Genomic DNA, 18,370 nt, shown 5'->3' with positions numbered 1-18,370 from the left:
AATATAAAAAATAGGAATTTCAAGTGAATGAACGATCTAGATCTACAGACTACAGATGACAGAAACAAAATAAATATTAATCAAGTCAAGCAAACAAAGCCACTTTTACTATGATTCCTCAACATTAACCAACAAGACCACTGAAAAGACACAAAGGCAAACAATGACAAGTATCTCGGCTTGAATGCTACAGAATGTCACACGAAATTGCATAAATATCTTCAAGGCTATAAACGACAATTTAAGCGGACATGAAGATTTAATGACATATTTACTGTTACACTCAGGATAATTTAGTAGTGAATACTATAGATTAACAACAAATTCCTGATGACTGATAGAAAATCCCTCATATGATGAGTAATGCTGCAATCAAAAGTTCCAATATCAAACATTTCAAGCCTTAAATTCGCATCATTATCATGAAAAGTTAGACAAGATTCTCAGTTCTCACAACCCATTTTAATTTAAAAAAGAAGATATATTTCATCTGTCAGACAAGCATAACCTTGAGCGATAAATGCAGTAAAGCTATCACTCCTTAGTGCAAGATACACCAAAGGAGAATAGGAATTGCGCTAAGTAACACAAAGAAACAAGAAAAGTAACAGAAACATACTCTCCTAAATTAGCACTAACTGCTCCTGATTCACGCCATTTTTGCTCCTCTTTTTGAATATCATCCACTTTGTGCCGCCTTTTGTATTGCTGATAAAATTCCCATAAGCGTTCAATGTCACGATTACGGTCTATCCTAGCCCCTTCCTTCTTGGCAAGTTTTTGCTGCACACATTGAACTCCCAATCAAACTTCATCACACTCAAAGGGTATGGAATCAAGAAATGCTAGTCAAGCGCTACAGATATAAGATTATGTGGGATTATAATGGCAAAATGGGGATTATCAGCACACGTAATAATACGGGATTTAATTATTTACAGGTTTCGCAGTACAAAGGACTATGGAAAGAAACATGTCCCTCGCATCGCTTGTATGCTTCATCAGATTGATGGCCGAATTTTAGAGTGAAATTAGATTTCCATCACAGGCATGGTCATTACTCACTACCTTAACATACATCCTGGTTTAATATTCTTTTAGTGAAAGGATAATGCAGCAGTCAAATGTAGCTAGGCATACGATAATAGTCAGCTGCATCTACTGAGAGTCTGAGACTATTGTACAATAACTTACGCTTGTATCAAGCAAAAACCGGCAATGTCTTAAATCTGTAAAAATAGATTTACTTGATAACTTGCATTTTATTATTGATGAATTTTCATTAGTTTGTTCAGAATTTACATTATTTCACAGTTTGTATGGATATATAATTTTTTGTATGTCACTAGTATTTAACTATTTATTGGAGTTTAGTGGAGACTTTTGAGCTTAATCAAATGATGACTCAAACACCTAAAGGCAGCTGAAGAGAAATTCCAGCTAAGGTTCAGAAATTTCAACATCTAGGCTCTGGTATTGGGTGCCTAAGCGCGGGCAGGCGACACTGAGCAACAACTATTTTTATACGGTAGAACTCACCTCCCAATATCCCCTTCCCCGCTCATAAGTGACCATTTCCCAGATTGCTTTCTTGGTGACCTAACCCCAGCCTCAAGGTGGCAGGTGGAGAGTCCTTCCGCCCAAACAATCAGTCCCTTGGCAACCCCGAGCAGCAAACTTCTGACACCTCAGTACCCAGTCAACGGAACCTTTAAATTAAATCTAAGGAGAACTCTTAAGGGCTGATTTTTAAGGAAAATTCGAAGGACAAGCATGTTTTGAAGGAAAAGGGCTTGGGTAGCTATCCGTAGGAGATGTATCCTTCACCACTCTCTTCTTCTTTCTTTTTGCCTTCACCATTTTCTTATTTTTTTTATTATCTTCAAGTTCAAAATCTTTGTAATGATTTCCTTTGTTCCTTGAAAATAAAAAGATCCTTTATTGATGACGTACTTGCTTTTTCATGTTGGTCTGTAATTTGGATTCTTAAATACTTTTCCTCACTTAGTATCAATGCATTGGAAATTGGATTATTTGTTCAATTTTGTTTTTTAATAATTCTAATTGCTCGGCCACCAATTAGATTGATTGGTAATTTAAAGGTTCTTGATTCACGTCTTGAATTGAATAGTTTATTTTGAATACTATTTGCTTGAGATGATTGATTTGATTTGTTTGCAGAACGGATACTTGCAAACCACCAGCATTCAAATCAGAGTTGGTTATTAGAGCATCTTGCTTATAAGTTACGATCCATGGGAATAAAGGGTATTGGTTTATTAAATTAGGTTCATTTGGCATAGGATAAGCATTTGAATAATTGTTAATTCTACAACCCTGCATGTCATTAAACATATAGGAAGGTAATATATTCCAAAATGATATATCAAGAAACATGTAACCCTAGCTTCATTTAAGTGTGCATCCAGATTTTTCTAAGTTTATCGCTTCATTGTTTTCATAGAATTAGCTTGCCCCAACATTTGTACTTACTAGATATTTGGGTATCAAATCTGTGTGAGAATGATATAGCATTCATCTATATACTACTAGTAAAGAAAGCGCATGTTTTATAAATCCACCAAGTGACAACATAAAGATGGCAAAGTGAAGTGATAAATTCATTACATTATCTTGCAACTAGAACCCAAAAGTAAAAGCACGCAACTTAAAATCCAAACCCTTTGATCCCAAGCCTTGTTGGTACACCAACTAGTAACTAACTGACATTTGTTGGGCGTCTCTATTAGTCATGTGAATCTTTCGAAAACGGACAGGCTAAAATGTGAGAACTACTGTTAATCATGGTGAACCTTATTGACCGATCTACTAAAAGGAGTGATTTTCAGTGGTGAGAACAAAGTTTTCAAAGGACATACTAGAATTTGGTATTGGTATCTAGTTAGTGATCAATCCTGAGAATTTCTTAGATCTCACTTTTTTTATCAAGTAAAGTAATATTTTTTTCCCCTTCTCAAAAAAGAAGTACTGTAATATTTTTTTGATAATAATGGGAAAGCTCTCATGTAAAAGAGGTATACCAAAAAGTAGAAAATCTGCAAAAGGCTCCTTTTTTTCTGAATCTATCCGAAAGAGAAACTGGATATCATACACAGTTGATCATTTCTTAGATTTTGTTAAATTGTACAGTAAAATTTTAACACAATCACTACCACATCGCCCAAATGATCAAATGAGCATCATATATCTATCGCCATGAACAAGAAATCAATATGGCAGAATAACTTTCTTCAACTATGCGTCATTATAGCTAATCGCCTTAAGATTAAGATGGTCCATAATTAGCAGTGTTAACTTGAGAAATACCTTAATAACAGACATTAATCCAGTTTTAAACTGAAGAACGCCTCGACCATCGCTATTGGGATCCAAACTTTGCGCCATTGAATATGCCTGCTCACATACTTCAGCAAAACAACCAATCTCAGACATAGATCACATCCAGAACCAAAAGAGCTTTAAAAATTAAAATCGCATTAGAAGCTCACATGAATTATCACAGAAACTTATGCTCACCTAACCAAATAACAAATCTCGTGCATAAGTGTGTAACAGCAACAAAGAATGCATAAACCACATGCATCATCCTGTTATAACTTATATTAAAGAATGAAACTACAAGTTCAACATAGAATTTCTATTTTAACTTGGTGACCGTAAAAATCACTCTCCGTGTTGATCTCAGCATGATATCTTTAATTTGTAGAGATGTTTTAAGTTAAGTGTTGAGAAAGCAAAACAAGAAGGAACATAGGTCCTTGTGCAAAACACAAGGAAAAAAGGAACAGGTTTTGTCTCATTTACTGTGATAACTTAGAAATTTTTTACTAAGATATACTAATTGCAGTAATAGGGAAAAATATTTAGACTACAGTCAAAATAGTGAAATGTTCTTAAGTTTATTCAAGAACAAATTTAAGATCTTGAAATTGGGGATAGTTCTCTACGTTATCATTAGTATCAGTTGAAAGCACATCAGACCTGTTAGAGCATCTCACAAAAAGGACACACAAACAACTAAAGACAGTGAAGGTAAAGACTGGATCTCGGGATTTTCTAGCATGGTCCCTCAAGTTAAACACATCACACTTGATCCTGTAAACATTTCCACACCATACCATTCATATATCAATCAGTTGACTACGCCTGAATCCAACCGGGGGTCCTCGGTACCTACATGATTCATTTGTATCTAAATTTTTCAATTAAGATCAATCTCAATCTAAAACTAATTGCCATTTGGACATGCATAGTATTTGCAAATATTGATAAATTATTTGCAAATCAATGGTTGGACATCATTTTTGCTAGGTATTTCAACTTCTACTTGAAATACTATATTTTGAAGTAATAGGTTTAAGGCTACATTTCTATGAAATTTTAACCGGTGGACATATTTTATTTTGAAAAAAAAAAATCCGAACTTTACTAAAACTTTATTACCTAACCAACCTCCACTATCGGATATTTATTTGTCGAAACTCCTCAAATCTTCAGTAGAATGTTTGATACATCCAAACATGTCCATGGTTAAGGGCTACGTTGCTCGGAATCTACAAATTTCTCATCGGATGCGTACCGCAACCACGGATGCGGCAGAATTTTGGATAGTTTGCACAACATAGGTTAAGGGTTAGCTCGGTGGATGCATAGCCCGTTCGGTACTGATCATGATTCCTAGTTTGGGTTGTGACAGGCCTATATCTCATCATTCTATTCACTTGGTGGAGCATACAACGCAAGCAAAAATTTCAACGGCTCCGACCGGCTAAACTTTTGAACACCATCAACCAAGAAATGCTAGCAAATGATAAGTTATTATGCCTTAATCTTTTAACCAACAAGTGCTAACTTCCCAACCTTGACAATTAAACAATCACAGTCAGTGTTGTCAAAGGCTCATTTGAGGTGCGCTCAAGCCTTGAAGCTCAAAATAGCTTCGGGTATTGGCTTCCCCTCACTTAGGTTGCACTTTAGTGTATGCAAGGCACTCTATCTTGAATAAAGCAGTACAAAACAATAAATATGATCGGCAAAAAGATATATTACTTGTTGAGGAAATCATTATGAATGAAATTGTCATTTTTTTCTTGGATTACATATATATCTTTAAAACTAACAAGGCATTTGGATGGTCGTTACCTATTGTATTGTATCGTATTATTACTTTAAATACAATGTTTGTTTTGAATGTTACTTAAATTTTATTGTATCATATCATTAAATCCATCGTTTCGTAACGACGAAAAGTGTCACTTTATGAAACGACGGATTTGGTGTGGTGACGTCGTTTCCTTGCTTTTTTCTCTCATCTTTCCCTTCCTTATTATTAAATAATCATATTTTATCATTTACCCAACTTTTTTATATAATAATTTTACTCCGTGTTCGATTTTTTCTTAATAATGTTGCAAGTTTATTCTTTATATTGTTGGTGCGTGACATCATGAAACAACGGCAAACGATACAATCTATCCAAACGTTGTATTCATCAAACAATACAATCAGTGTTGTGAAGAGCGTGAAGCGAGGAAAAGCGACAACCCCTGTTTCACGAAAAGCGAGAAGCGAAGCGCTCGCTTTTTTAAGTGAAGCGGATTTAAAAAAAATTAAAATAAATACTGCATAGACAACACATGTAATTGTAAGCAAATGTTCAATTAAAAAGAACAAAAAATAAAAGATATAATAATTGGGCAGAAATTGGGCAGAAACTGAAAAAATTGGGCAGAACTTTACTAAAACTTTATTACCTAACCAACCTCCACTATCGGATATTTATTTGTCGAAACTCCTCAAATCTTCAGTAGAATGTTTGATACATCCAAACATGCCATGGTGAAGGGCTACGTTGCTCGGAATCTCCAAAAATATCATCGGGTGCGTGCCGCAACCTCCAAAAGTAGTGTATTTTTGGAGGATCAGACACGGATGCGGCAGAATTTTGGATAGTTCGCACAACATAGGTTAAGGGTTAGTTCGGTGGGTGCATAGCCAACTGGGTACTGATCATGATTCCTAGTTTGGGTTGCGACAAGCCTATATCTCATCATTTTAATCACTTGGTGAAGCATACAGCTCAAGCAACAATTTCAACTGCTCACCGGCTAAACTTTTGAACGCCATAAACCAAGAAATGCTAGCAAATGATAAGTTATTATGCCTTAATCTTTTAACCAACAAGCGCTAACTTCCCACCCTTGACAATTAAACAAGGGAGAATTACATCCCTTGTCACTTGGCCCAACAACCCATCAGAAAATAGCCCACGTTTGAAGCCCTTACCCCAATATAGCACAGGTTGTACATAACCTGAAAATTACTTTTCACCAGTTAGCCCGCCCCCTTTTCCTTCGTTCCCCTTTTTTCTTCGTTCTTCTTCTTCTTCCCGTGTCAGCTTTTGCACCACAAAATTTCTCTACTATTGTTATTCTCCTTCAATTCTTTTCCTGATTCCAATGGTTAATTAAGGAGTTGAAAAATAAAAGTCACCATTACAGGTGGTTCGAAGATTCGATTTCAGAAATTGAGTTCTCCGATTTGTTAGTTGTTTGGAATGGGTGTTGTCCCAATTGATTGGAATCATCAAAATGAGTTCAAAACTTAAATTTCAAATGATTTGGAGTAGATTTAGGCTATATAAAAGTTAAATTTCAGAGGATGCCCAAGGAAGAAGAAGAAATGTGAGGCTCCATTGATAGGATTCATTTGTATAATAATGTATAATATTGTGTAAATAGTGTATAATAGTGTATAAACACTACTTATACACTATTATATACAAGGTTGATACATTATTTACAGGTATTTGGTGAATTTCTCGCATTTTCTTCTTCTTCTTCTTATACACCTATATACATAGTGTATCAAGAATATTTTCACTCTGTGATTATACATCTTTATACACTTTTATACAACTATATACATAATGTACCTCTTTGTATAAAAGTGTATAACATTGTATACAAGTGTATAAGCATCTCTGAAGAAATTTTTGTACGATTTTCACTTGCAATTCTTGTATAAAACTAGTCCAAATCTCCAGCAAATAACTTCAAACTTTGTATAAAACCTACTTAGACTATTTCTAATAAGTTCAAACAATACCCACTCTAAATTTCTCACAAAATCATAATCAAAATTTAACAAGATTAGCATTAAAGGAGATGAGATTTTGGGTTTCTCGCGTCTGTTTTTGCGTTTTGTAGTTGTGATAGGTATGGATAAACCTGAAGATATACAAAGTCAAAAAAAAAAATTAACAATTCAGAGAAGTATTGGTTATGGAAGAAGGCACGAATGAGTGTTGACTGAGTGTCTCGCTCAATGGTTACACTAAAATGGGGAACTGGTTTTTGTTTGCATATGATTCTTTTTTATTAATTAAATTAAATATTTACAGGTAAAAAATAGAGAGCTACAATAGGGTTAGGTAGGAATAAATGAGGTTGTTATTAGAGGGAATGGGAAAAGAAAAGATCTTATTGATATTTGGCTACACATTTGCAAACTTGTAACTGGGCTAAAATAGTGCAAGGTCAACTTATGGAGTGCATTATTCTGTAACTTTGTCATTAAACAATCAAAGTCTGTGTTGTCAAAGGCTCATTTGAGGTGCGCTTAAGCCTTGAAGCTCAAAATAGCTCAGGGTATTGGCTTCCCCTCACTTAGGTTGCGCTTTAGTGTAGGCAAGGCACTAAGGTGCGCCTCATTGCCTATAAGTTCTATCTTGAACAAATGATCAGCAAAAGATATATTACTTGTTGAGGAAATCATTATGAATGAAATTGTCATTTTTTTCTTGGATAACATATATATCTTTATAACTAAAACCCACACTTTAATTGCGCTTTGTGCTTAAAGCCCTAGTAGACTCGGACCGCTTTTTAATGCTTTTTACCTTTGACAACAATGATCAGAGCATGAAAAATAATAGCCTATTGGGTGGTTTGGTTTTGATACAAGTTATGTAGGGATAGTACCGAAGGAATTGTAATGTGGAGATTAATAATGTAGATATTATTTCTTGTTAAACGATTAGTTTGATATGTTATCAACTAGTATACAATGTATAATATAAAGTATTTGTTAATTGTTTTAAGGAAAATAAATTTTTCTTACTATTATGAGGGTAGTTTGGTCACTTTAGCACTTTTAACCCATGTATTACTAATATCCGCATTATGCTTCCACATTCTACTCCACATAAAATAAAAAATAGATTGTCGCATAACTTACGCATAAATTCTTTATGAGGAAAGCAAGAAAAAAACAACCAAACATTGTATTAGTTAATTTTGAATTTATTGTGGAGATTAGTTCTCCTCTAATCCCATCCAAACATTGTATAAACTAATGTTGGTTTTTATAAGGAGATTATATCTTCTATAATCTGTTTGTGGCATAAGGGATGATAATCCGAGGTAAAATAAGGGATTTTTTTATCCTGCGTTTGGTTGGATTACTCCGGGATTAGTTATACCACAATTGTGGTATTATTTTTATACCATTCTTCATTGACGGGTTAATAATCTCATGATCACTAATCTCGGATAAAACTCCAAAGTTACCAAGATGCCTTCTCCAAGGCTCTTCCCCTAAAGTCTAAAAAGTCCAAGGTAAAAATGAAAATAAAAAACTTATCCCAACTTATCTAGCGTAAAACCAACTACATGTCTTATATTATACCATGTATATCCTATTTTTAGTCCAATGAACCAAAGAACTACCAATAAAAGTATATCCACTGGATAACTCCATCATTATTTAATCCTCGTATTATAATCCTGTCATTATAGTTCCGGTATAACTTGTTCACCAACCAAACAATCCCTAAGAGTTACTCCATCCGTCCCACTTCATGAGGTGGTGTTTGACTCGGCACGGAGCTTAAGAAAAAAATAAAGACTGAATTTTGAAACTTGTGATCTAAAACAAATTAGATATTTGTGTGGTTGTAAATCAATTCATTAGAGGTAAAGTACCAATTCTAAAGATAAATTGTTTCTAAATAAAGAAAGTTGACATTCTTTTTGGGGACGGACTAAAAAGGAAAGAGTGCAATATAAATTGAGACGGAGGAAGTAATAAAGAACAACATAAACTATCAATGATGTGGAACTATATCTATATGCATCAAACTAGAAAGAGATGATATTTCACCTAGTTCAAAAAAAAACAATACAAGCAACCAAAAAGTAAAGAACCCATTGTGCCTTGGCAGGGAAACACACAATCCAAGCCTCTTTGTCTTGTTAATTGGGAAACTGTCATTACGGGGAAAAAATGCGGAGGTCTTGGCATAAAGAACCTCAAAGGTCATAATTAAAATCTTTTGATGAAATGGCATTGGGGGTCATTAAGGAGGTAAATGCTCTTTGGAGGAGACTTTTAGTTGATAAGTTCACTATGGATTGTCCCTGCACATCAAGCTCACAAATGCTTCTCATGGTTTTGGAGTTTGGAAACACAAACTATCATTCTGGAGCATGTTTGAATCAAATGTTGGTTTCTCAGCTGGGGGTGGTAGAAAGATTAGATTCTGGGAAGATGCATGGATTGGACATTCACCTCTGAAAGATATTTTTCAAGACAATTACAGCATTTCCTCATTTCATAAAGCTCCTATAGCTGCTTCATCAAAAATAAAGCTCCTATAGCTGATTTTTCTGATGCTCAAGGATAGAATCTGTTTCTAAGAAGGAATTTAAATGATTGGGAAATTGATAGAGTTTTTTCTCTATTACAGTCCCTTAGCACTGTAGTCCTGGTTCAACACAAGGAGGATTCTATTATATGGAGGAAATATTCAGGTGGAATCATCGTTGTTAAATTTTGCTACATGTCATTGACCTCTTCCAACACTGATCTTTGGCCTTGGAGGAAGATTTGGCACAACAAAGCACCATAAAAGGTTTCTTGTTTTTCTTGGCTTGTGGCAAAGGAAGCATGCCTCACTCAATCAAATCTTCAGAGAAGAGGAATGCCATTATGCAGCAGGTGTCCCCTCCGTGAAGAGATCCCTGAAGATACTCGTCATCTTTTACCACAGTGGAAGATAACTTATTAGAGTTGGAGCTTGTTTTTTGCTATTTTGGGCATATCCTGGACAATGCCTCACTGCATTCTGGATTTCTTACGTAGCTGGAGATATGGTCTCAATAGGAAGACACACAAGCTTTGGAACACTATTTGGTGGACAATTCAGAATGAAATAAACAATAGAATTTTTGAAGGCGAACTTAGCAACTTACATAGCCTTAAACACAAATGTATTTCTTTGCTAGCTTTTTGGTGCAACATGGCCTTTGTAGATGATGTAGATTCCATGTTAGATATGATCAAGTATGACACGCTTTGTAATTTTTAAGGAACAGTCTTAGTGTGTTATACCATTTATAAAATATCATTACTTATCCAAAACAAAGAACCTTTTGTATCTTTTAGGACTACTATGTAATTCACAGGGGACATGAAACAAAGTACTCTAATTTTAGAGTCAGAGAAAAATAGGAACTTTCACAATACAAATAAGTAAATACAACAAATCAAAAGAAGAGAAAAAAAATAATGGAAAGCTAAAGATAAGCAGACATGCTAGGAAATAATAGACACACTAAATCCGCTCAAATACACGTATAACTTACAAATTCTGGCCACATTGGGGTCTTCATCCTGTATCTCATCAGCAGCTTGAAGAATCGCATTAATGTTGGTAGTCCGCTGAAGAGAATCGGGAACAGAACCTGCGATGCCACTAGGTTTCCTCGCGTGTCCAGGACCGGTCTGCCGGAGCTGCTCCCTCCGCAGCGTAGCTCGCACCAGTCTCTCCCAATTATCATAAACCCTCGCCATCCTCAAAAAAAAAAAATAAAGGAACCAAAACCCTAGGGCTCTACGTGAAGGAACCAATCAACTTATCTTTGTAGAACCCTAATGTTAGTTCAAATTCAATTCAAACGTCAGATCTATGAATTGAAGTGAATCGGTGAATATGTCAGGTTTTGGTTTTTCATTTTCTTCTCTCAGTTTTTTCTCACCTTTTCTAACGCGTCGTCAGAATTTTCTTTAAAACTTTCAGCCTTTACCATGTAGATAGTAATCACCTGTGATTAAGACTATGTCGTTGCTGTGTTTCTCCCGTTTTGATTCGTCAAAAAGGGACCTTGTCAAGAATCTTGGACTTTGACCGAGATTTAAAGGCTTGCTGTTAGGTTGATTTTTTCGCTTATAATACGGTGGTCTAGACACTACGGTTGCTTAATCGCGTTGCATCATTTACCATGGCCCACCATTCGGTTGAAATTTGAACTACACTACAATATTGTACAATATTTTTTTGGTATATTTAGCTAAAATATATAATTATTTTTATCCGATCAGTCAAATATATATCCAATTTGAACCAATCTTCGATCCACTGTTAATACTTTTCTTTGCACCTTCGATAGGTGGACTGACTGACAATAACTTAAGCAAGAGTGCCTTTTTAGGCTATTATTTAAATGAGATAAAATAGTTGTGTAGAAATTACTTTATTTGGATAAAATCGTTCACCTTTATTTGTTCACAATAAACTTTATACTCCAATTAAGAAATAATAAATGAATTATATATATTACTATAGTACTCATAATAATGATAGCATTTCATAAAGTCTTGGCAGTGATTTGGGAAATGAGTAATTAATGATAAGGGTAATCAAGAAAAAAAAACTATTTTTCTCTTGATTTGTAAAAAATGAACAAGTAAAAGTAAAAATATATTTTTAGTATGGTGGACAAGTAAAAGTGAATAGAATGATATTAAATTGAGTCTACTATTTGCTCGTAAAATTTTCAGTTTGCTCACAAAATATTAGTATGTTTTTGTTACGAAACTTAGCTCAAAGTAATAATATAAAACAAGAAGATAGACAACGATGTAGAGAGAAAGAGAGGAGAAAATTTATTTCTTCCATGTATTCAAGTGTGTACAGTGTGATGCCCAAACCCTCTATTTATAGGATGATATAGGTAAGACAAAGGGATTCCATAAATATGGTATTAACTATTGAGAACATGGAGGAAGATCATGGAGGTGTGGGAGTTACATCCATAATGGTAAGAAGTAGTGGGAGGTTAATGGAGAAGAATAGTGGGTGTTACTCCCTTAGGAGTTATGGACATCCACCATAATCAAGTATTTCATAACACTCCCCCTTGGATGTCCAAAGATAATGTGCCTCGTTAAAACCTTACTAGGAAAAAACCCTATGGGAAAAAAATCCTAGTGAAGGAAAAAGAGTACACATATCTGTAATACGCTTTATTTGCTGCCTCGTTAAAAACTTTGTCAGGAAAACCCAGTGGGATAAAACCTTAGCTAAGGAAAAAAGAGTACAGCACATATTTGCCTCCCCCTGATGAAAATATCACGACGAATTCCAAGCTTGTCTAACAACTTCTCTAATATTGAGATCGGCAATGCCTTGGTGAATTATTTCGCCAAATTATCACTTGAACGAATTTCTTGAACATCTATTTCATCATTTTGTTGAAGATCGTTTCTGACAAAGAACTTTGATGAAATATATGATTTATTCAGTCTCCTTCAATATTCTTCTTTCAATTGAGATAAGCAAACATCAGCTTCTTCATTATTATTGGAATCTTCTCTTCAAAAAAAAGTCACACATCTTGTGAAATGATAATATGACAATTCCTCACATACAAATAAATTGTTTGAAGAACGGACTTCAATAAATGCCTGCATTTGCATAAACAACAAAACCTTGACATATTTGTTAGAATAAACAAATCTATATCAAGGATTCTTTTTGCAATATAATACTAATCATATTTCAATATCTCCATATAGCCTTTATACTCTCAGCTGTTGGGACTATTCGTCCAAACTTCATATTTTTCAGATGAAGTCAATTTTCATTGCATATTTTTCATTTGGCCAATCATTTATCTGTCCAAATTCCATGACAGATTTGAGCTCAAGATCCTCGTCAATATTAATAATATTGAGCGCTACATTATATTAACAACATCGTCGACGATCATTTTACATCGGTTCCATCATCGCACAATAAAGACATAACTTATCGAGATCTCATTATTTTTAGGTACCTGAGCCTCTCCCATGAGGTCTTATAAAGTGTTATGTCATGGTGCTCTTATAAAGCACTTGCCTCCTTATTATGACCATCTTGAACATATGCTCCTCTCCTTCTTCAAGGAGTTTTATCTTTGGAACCGATTAGTCTATTACACTTCATGCGTTCCACAGACTATGTCCATCATGGACTTTATTCTATTTGGAACATTAACAGCTGAAATATGACATTTAGCTTTGGGTCATCAAATGCGTCTGACAATATTTTGGAAATGAATTATCACTTGAACTTCAAATTCACATTTTCTTGTACGAGGATCTAGGTATACTCATAATAATTCATTCCATGTATTACTTTTTTTAGCTGCTCATTTTCTCCCCCTAATGTTGGGATCACCAACACAATTCCCAACTTTCTTTGGGAACCCATCTTTGTGCAATGTGACAGCACAATTAAATCATATAGCACATCCATATTTCTACATGGGAATATTTGGTTCCTGACCCTGAACCAATTGTGATGGGGAGAATTTATCATAACTTGTTGGCTAGATGCGTACAAGTGCTGTTGTATATTAAATAATATACCTCATACCAAATTTCGATTTGGGAGTTTTATTCTCATAACCAATGGTTTAGTTTAATTGGAGGCATACAATTTCTGCTAAACCAACTTGGATTTAAACCAGCATTATCAAGATAAATTATCATAATATATATTCTGGAACTGTGCTCTAATAATTTGAGCAAACAACCTTGCAAAAACCAAAGTGCAAGTTGATAACAAACGCACATGTGACCATACAATAGATGCATCTATTAAAATCATATAATAGTAAACGGTCCACATGGCAGGTGATTGGGCCCATACATATATATCACCTTTTATTCGTTCCAGATATCAAGGGATTCAATCCCAACCTTAACTGGTATATCATGAGAAAAAAAAAATCACAAGAGAATTCTTAAAGAATCTTCTATTTCTTTAATATATGCCAATGTGAATTCTCAATCAATTTTCACATCATAATTGAACCGGGATGGTCAACCGGTCATGCCAACTAATATTTGTTTCAATAAACCTCTAGTTTACTTATGGCATGTGATTCCATCACGATGCTTATACATCTGTAGTACAAATAGAAGAAAAATCGGGTAACCTTTCATATTTACCCGGTATGAATATAGTAATATGAAGATATTCAATCTTCCTTTCATTTATAGTCTCAATATGCCAACCACTTTGGCTAATATATTTGAAACTCAAAAAGTTCCTTTTTGAGACTTACTACCACCAATGCCATGAATAATTTTATTTATTCCGGTAGTAACAAATTCGCTCTTTCGGAGCTCTCAATAATTTTGTACTACAAGATCTTTTATACCACCATCCAAGTGGTGAATTTTTCCTCCACGGAAAAAATTATCTTATCATTGTCACAATCAAAAACATTATAGACAAGACTCATTTCTTGCTTTACTTTTGCCTTTAATAACTTTTTATAAGGCATGGTAAAATATTTTTGGCGTACCACGTGTACGCGACCAATGACATATTCATGTAACCATATTGTAATATTCATTATCTTTATTTCTCTCAAACCTCCCTTAGAGGTGAGTTGTGGTATTTATCCAACCATGCATAAGCACATTCTTATGCATAATTTTTATCACATATATATTTCAGCATTTACTTTCAGGAATGAGCCTGCATTTACAATGCTTATCACAAGTCACATTTTCAACGAATGGACTATAATCATATGAACGTGTCTCGTATTAACAGACCACATTGATACATATTCCTTCACCTTTGAAGGACCATTTTGAGAACCCTTATCGTTCTCCTTTTTACAATTACCATAATGATGACTGTTATTATTCGATCTTTGGCACGCCCACGTTCATTGGTCAACCACTTGTCTTTATTTAGACTTATTATGCACCATTTTCACATTCACTTCAAGAATGGAGCAAATCAAGTGGGACAAACTTTATGCTTTTTCATGAAAATTACATTATTTTTCTTTAGTCATCATTATATCATCAATATGGTACATTGTGACTCAAACCCAATGCCTTATCCATATAAAGGCATGTTAGGACATAATGCATTGGGACTCGAACCCAACTACTTATTATCATGGTGCACTAGGACTTAAACCCAGTGTCTTACCCTCAAGGTACGATGAGACTTGAACCCACCGTCTTACCCTCAATCAATAGCATAATAGACCAAAATACAATTGAGGCTCATCCTCGGTCCTCTAAATCACTTACCCACAGGGCCACATATAATGGTTATGAATAAAACCATTATGTTATAACAATTTTATAAACATTAGTACTTCATCAATTTATGAACTCATCGCATGTAATTTTGACTTCTTTAAGATATAAATGAGATCAACTATTTCTTACAAGACTCTGAAAAATTTAGTTCACAGTATATTATATTAAAAAAATGACAAAAATATTTAAGTTATACAATTCATGAGTACTTCAAAAGTGTGAGAAAAATTTCATCGGTACTAATAACTCAAACTTGTTACTATTATCAATATCACTAACAACAAAAAATAAGCACACAAATATAACCTCAGAATAATCACTTTTTATATTATCCAGTTAGCTCAAAGTTATCAGGCCAGGCCACTTACAAGTAAAAGTGCACACAATTATAGGGGCCATTGAGTGGTGGGTCAAATATTTATTAAAATTATAATTACCGATTTCCTTTTCTTTGTAACCAAAATACTAGATGCAGTGGAGGAACTATTACTAGCATAACATAAGCCATAACCCCAAGAATTCATGTAACTGACACAAACTCATACTGAAAAAAATTCAATTACCTATTCGGTTTTCTAAACTTTAATAATTTAGACAAGGTCAAGAATGAAAATTATTGGGAAGTTAAATTGTCAACTCAAAAGACTTAAAAACACAACATAAGTAATGGAGCAGTAAATCTGGAGCATAGCAGACTCTCTTTCAAGTCCAACCTCACACTTACCTGCTTTTGTACTTACTAGTTATAGTAGTTATTCTTTTCTGATTCTCGTAATGAGACAAATAAGAACATGGGCGGAAGAAGAACCAAACTCAAATCTTGGTTAGAGACTCGTGCTTATAACGTGTTACGAAACTTAGCTCAAAGTAATAATATAAAACAAGAAGATAGACAACAATGTAGAGAGAAAGAGAGGAGAAAATCTATTTCTTCCATGTATTCAAGTGTGTACAATGTGATGCCCAAACCCTCTATTTATAGGATGATATAGGTAAGACAAAGGGATTCCATAAACATGGTATTAACTATTGAGAACATGGGGGAAGATCATGGAGGTGTGGGAGTTACATCCATAATGGTAAGAAGTAGTGGGAGGTTAATGGAGAAGAGTAGTGGATTACTCCCTTAGAAGTTATGGACATCCACCATAATCAAGTATTTCATAACAGTTTTCTAATATTTGCAATAAACTTAAAAAAAAAATAGATTGTGCCCTAACGTTACAATAATTTAGACGGTGGCCTAATGATTTCTTATAAGATTTTTAGTTTACTCATAAAGGATTTTTAGATCGCAATTTAAAAGGTCCATCAGTAGTCGGTTGCAACGTAAATAAAATTTAAAAAAAGAAGAGATATTTACTAAATAATTGATACAAAAGGGACAACTGGTCAATTTTTGGGCTCAATTTCCTCATTCCAGTTAAGTACTTCATTTTGGGAGAAATTCAAAAATAGTCAGATTTACAAGTGGCCGTTCAAAAATAGCCCAGTTTCAAAAGTAATCGAAATTTAGCCACTTTTCATGTAAAGATAAATCTGAACGAAAATATTGTTCATAATCCGGAAAAATATTCCAGCATTCCAGTATATTATACTGGAACTCCAGTCTAATATACTAGAGTTGTAGTATAATATACCGGTCCAGCATAATATACTGGAGTTTGGAGCACCGGTGCTCCAGTCTCCAGTATATTATACTGGAGCCAGTAAAGTATACCGGTCCAGCATAATATGCTGGAAGTTCATACACAGGTGCACCGAACTCCAGTATATTATGCTGGATCGGTCTCTGTTGCAGCTAAATAGTGGCTATTTTTCATTGTCTTGATAAACGCTGGCTATTGTTGAATGACCAGTCCGAAAATTAGCTAGACCGTGCTATTTTTACCTTCACTTTCAAATGAAATACGAAAATGTTTTTACATTTGGCTAGTCATCAACTCTCAAACAAAGAAAATAATAGTGTCATTAAAAAGGCATTTAGGAATATGCTAAAGAAATGTGTTATAGCCATATACATTGATATATGCTTTAACTTCTAGCAGCGGAGTTAAACGTGTAATATAATTCTGAATCAATATTAAAAATTGGCAAAATAGCCTAGGAGACACTTGTACTTGATCCGGATTGTCATCCCGGTCCCTACACTCCATAAAGTTTTATCCAGACACCTCAACGTAATCAAAACAAGACTTTTAGGCCCCTCCGAAATCGTGTGATGCTCACTTGCTTGACGTGAATGACAAATCAGCATCCACATCAAATTCTATGCCAAAATAATATTATTTAACAAAATTTTAATTTCATAAATAAAAAAGAAAAAAAGAAAAGCAAAAAATTAAAATTAAAGAAAACCCCTCCTCCCTTCTTCAAACCCACCCACTCAACCTTCTTAAAAGAATAACCCACATGCCATGGCTCCTCCACCATGAGTACCACCACCTCCTTCACTCCTCTTTTAAAGAAAGTTATCTATTCATGAAAAATATATAAGCAGAGAATTAATTCTTTTGAATTTTGGCTTATTCCTCTACCCTAATTTGAAAGGGTTGTGAAAAAATTTGAATGCTTAGATCACCGGAAAAAAAAATCGAAGAGCCATAGAGAAGGGGAAGATGACATGATGGAAGAAGAAATACACACCAAGGAGAAAATCTAATGAAGAAGGGATGAAGAAAAAGGAGAAGGGAGGGATCTAAACATTTAAAACAAAATAGGGAACCAACCAACTTTAATTAAACAACATAAATAAGACTTCGTATAGTATTAAGGAAAGCAGAAATATAAAAAGTGCTGATAAAATCTAAGTGTCATCTTTCTTGTTGGGACTCCAAATCTTCCACAACCATATCTTGCTCTGAGTTTATTATTGTCCTAGCTCGCTTTGACTCCGCCCAGTTTAACGAAGGGGAAAGGGATTTGAAGAAGAAGAAGAGAAGAGGCGGGGGTG

At 34.4% G+C, this 18,370-nt stretch overlaps 1 protein-coding gene across 1 annotated transcript in view; it reads right to left on the bottom strand.

Annotated features, from left to right (window-relative positions):
* Positions 1 to 11,085, bottom strand: part of LOC109223581 (callose synthase 10) — a 48,663-nt gene extending 37,578 nt beyond the window's left edge. The window contains exons 1-3 of the mRNA XM_019387954.1: positions 10,668 to 11,085; positions 3,328 to 3,425; positions 620 to 783 (exon numbers count right to left, since the gene is read on the bottom strand). Of these exons, the coding sequence (XP_019243499.1) occupies positions 620 to 783; positions 3,328 to 3,425; positions 10,668 to 10,875 (470 nt within the window). The 5' untranslated portion in view covers positions 10,876 to 11,085. The remainder of the gene's footprint in view (positions 1 to 619; positions 784 to 3,327; positions 3,426 to 10,667) is intronic.

Source organism: Nicotiana attenuata, chromosome 3 (assembly GCF_001879085.1).
Source record: "Nicotiana attenuata strain UT chromosome 3, NIATTr2, whole genome shotgun sequence".
NCBI classification, from domain to species: Eukaryota; Viridiplantae; Streptophyta; class Magnoliopsida; order Solanales; family Solanaceae; genus Nicotiana; species Nicotiana attenuata.
Note: the sequence above shows the minus strand (reverse complement) of the source record. Positions and strands in the feature narration are given on the sequence as shown.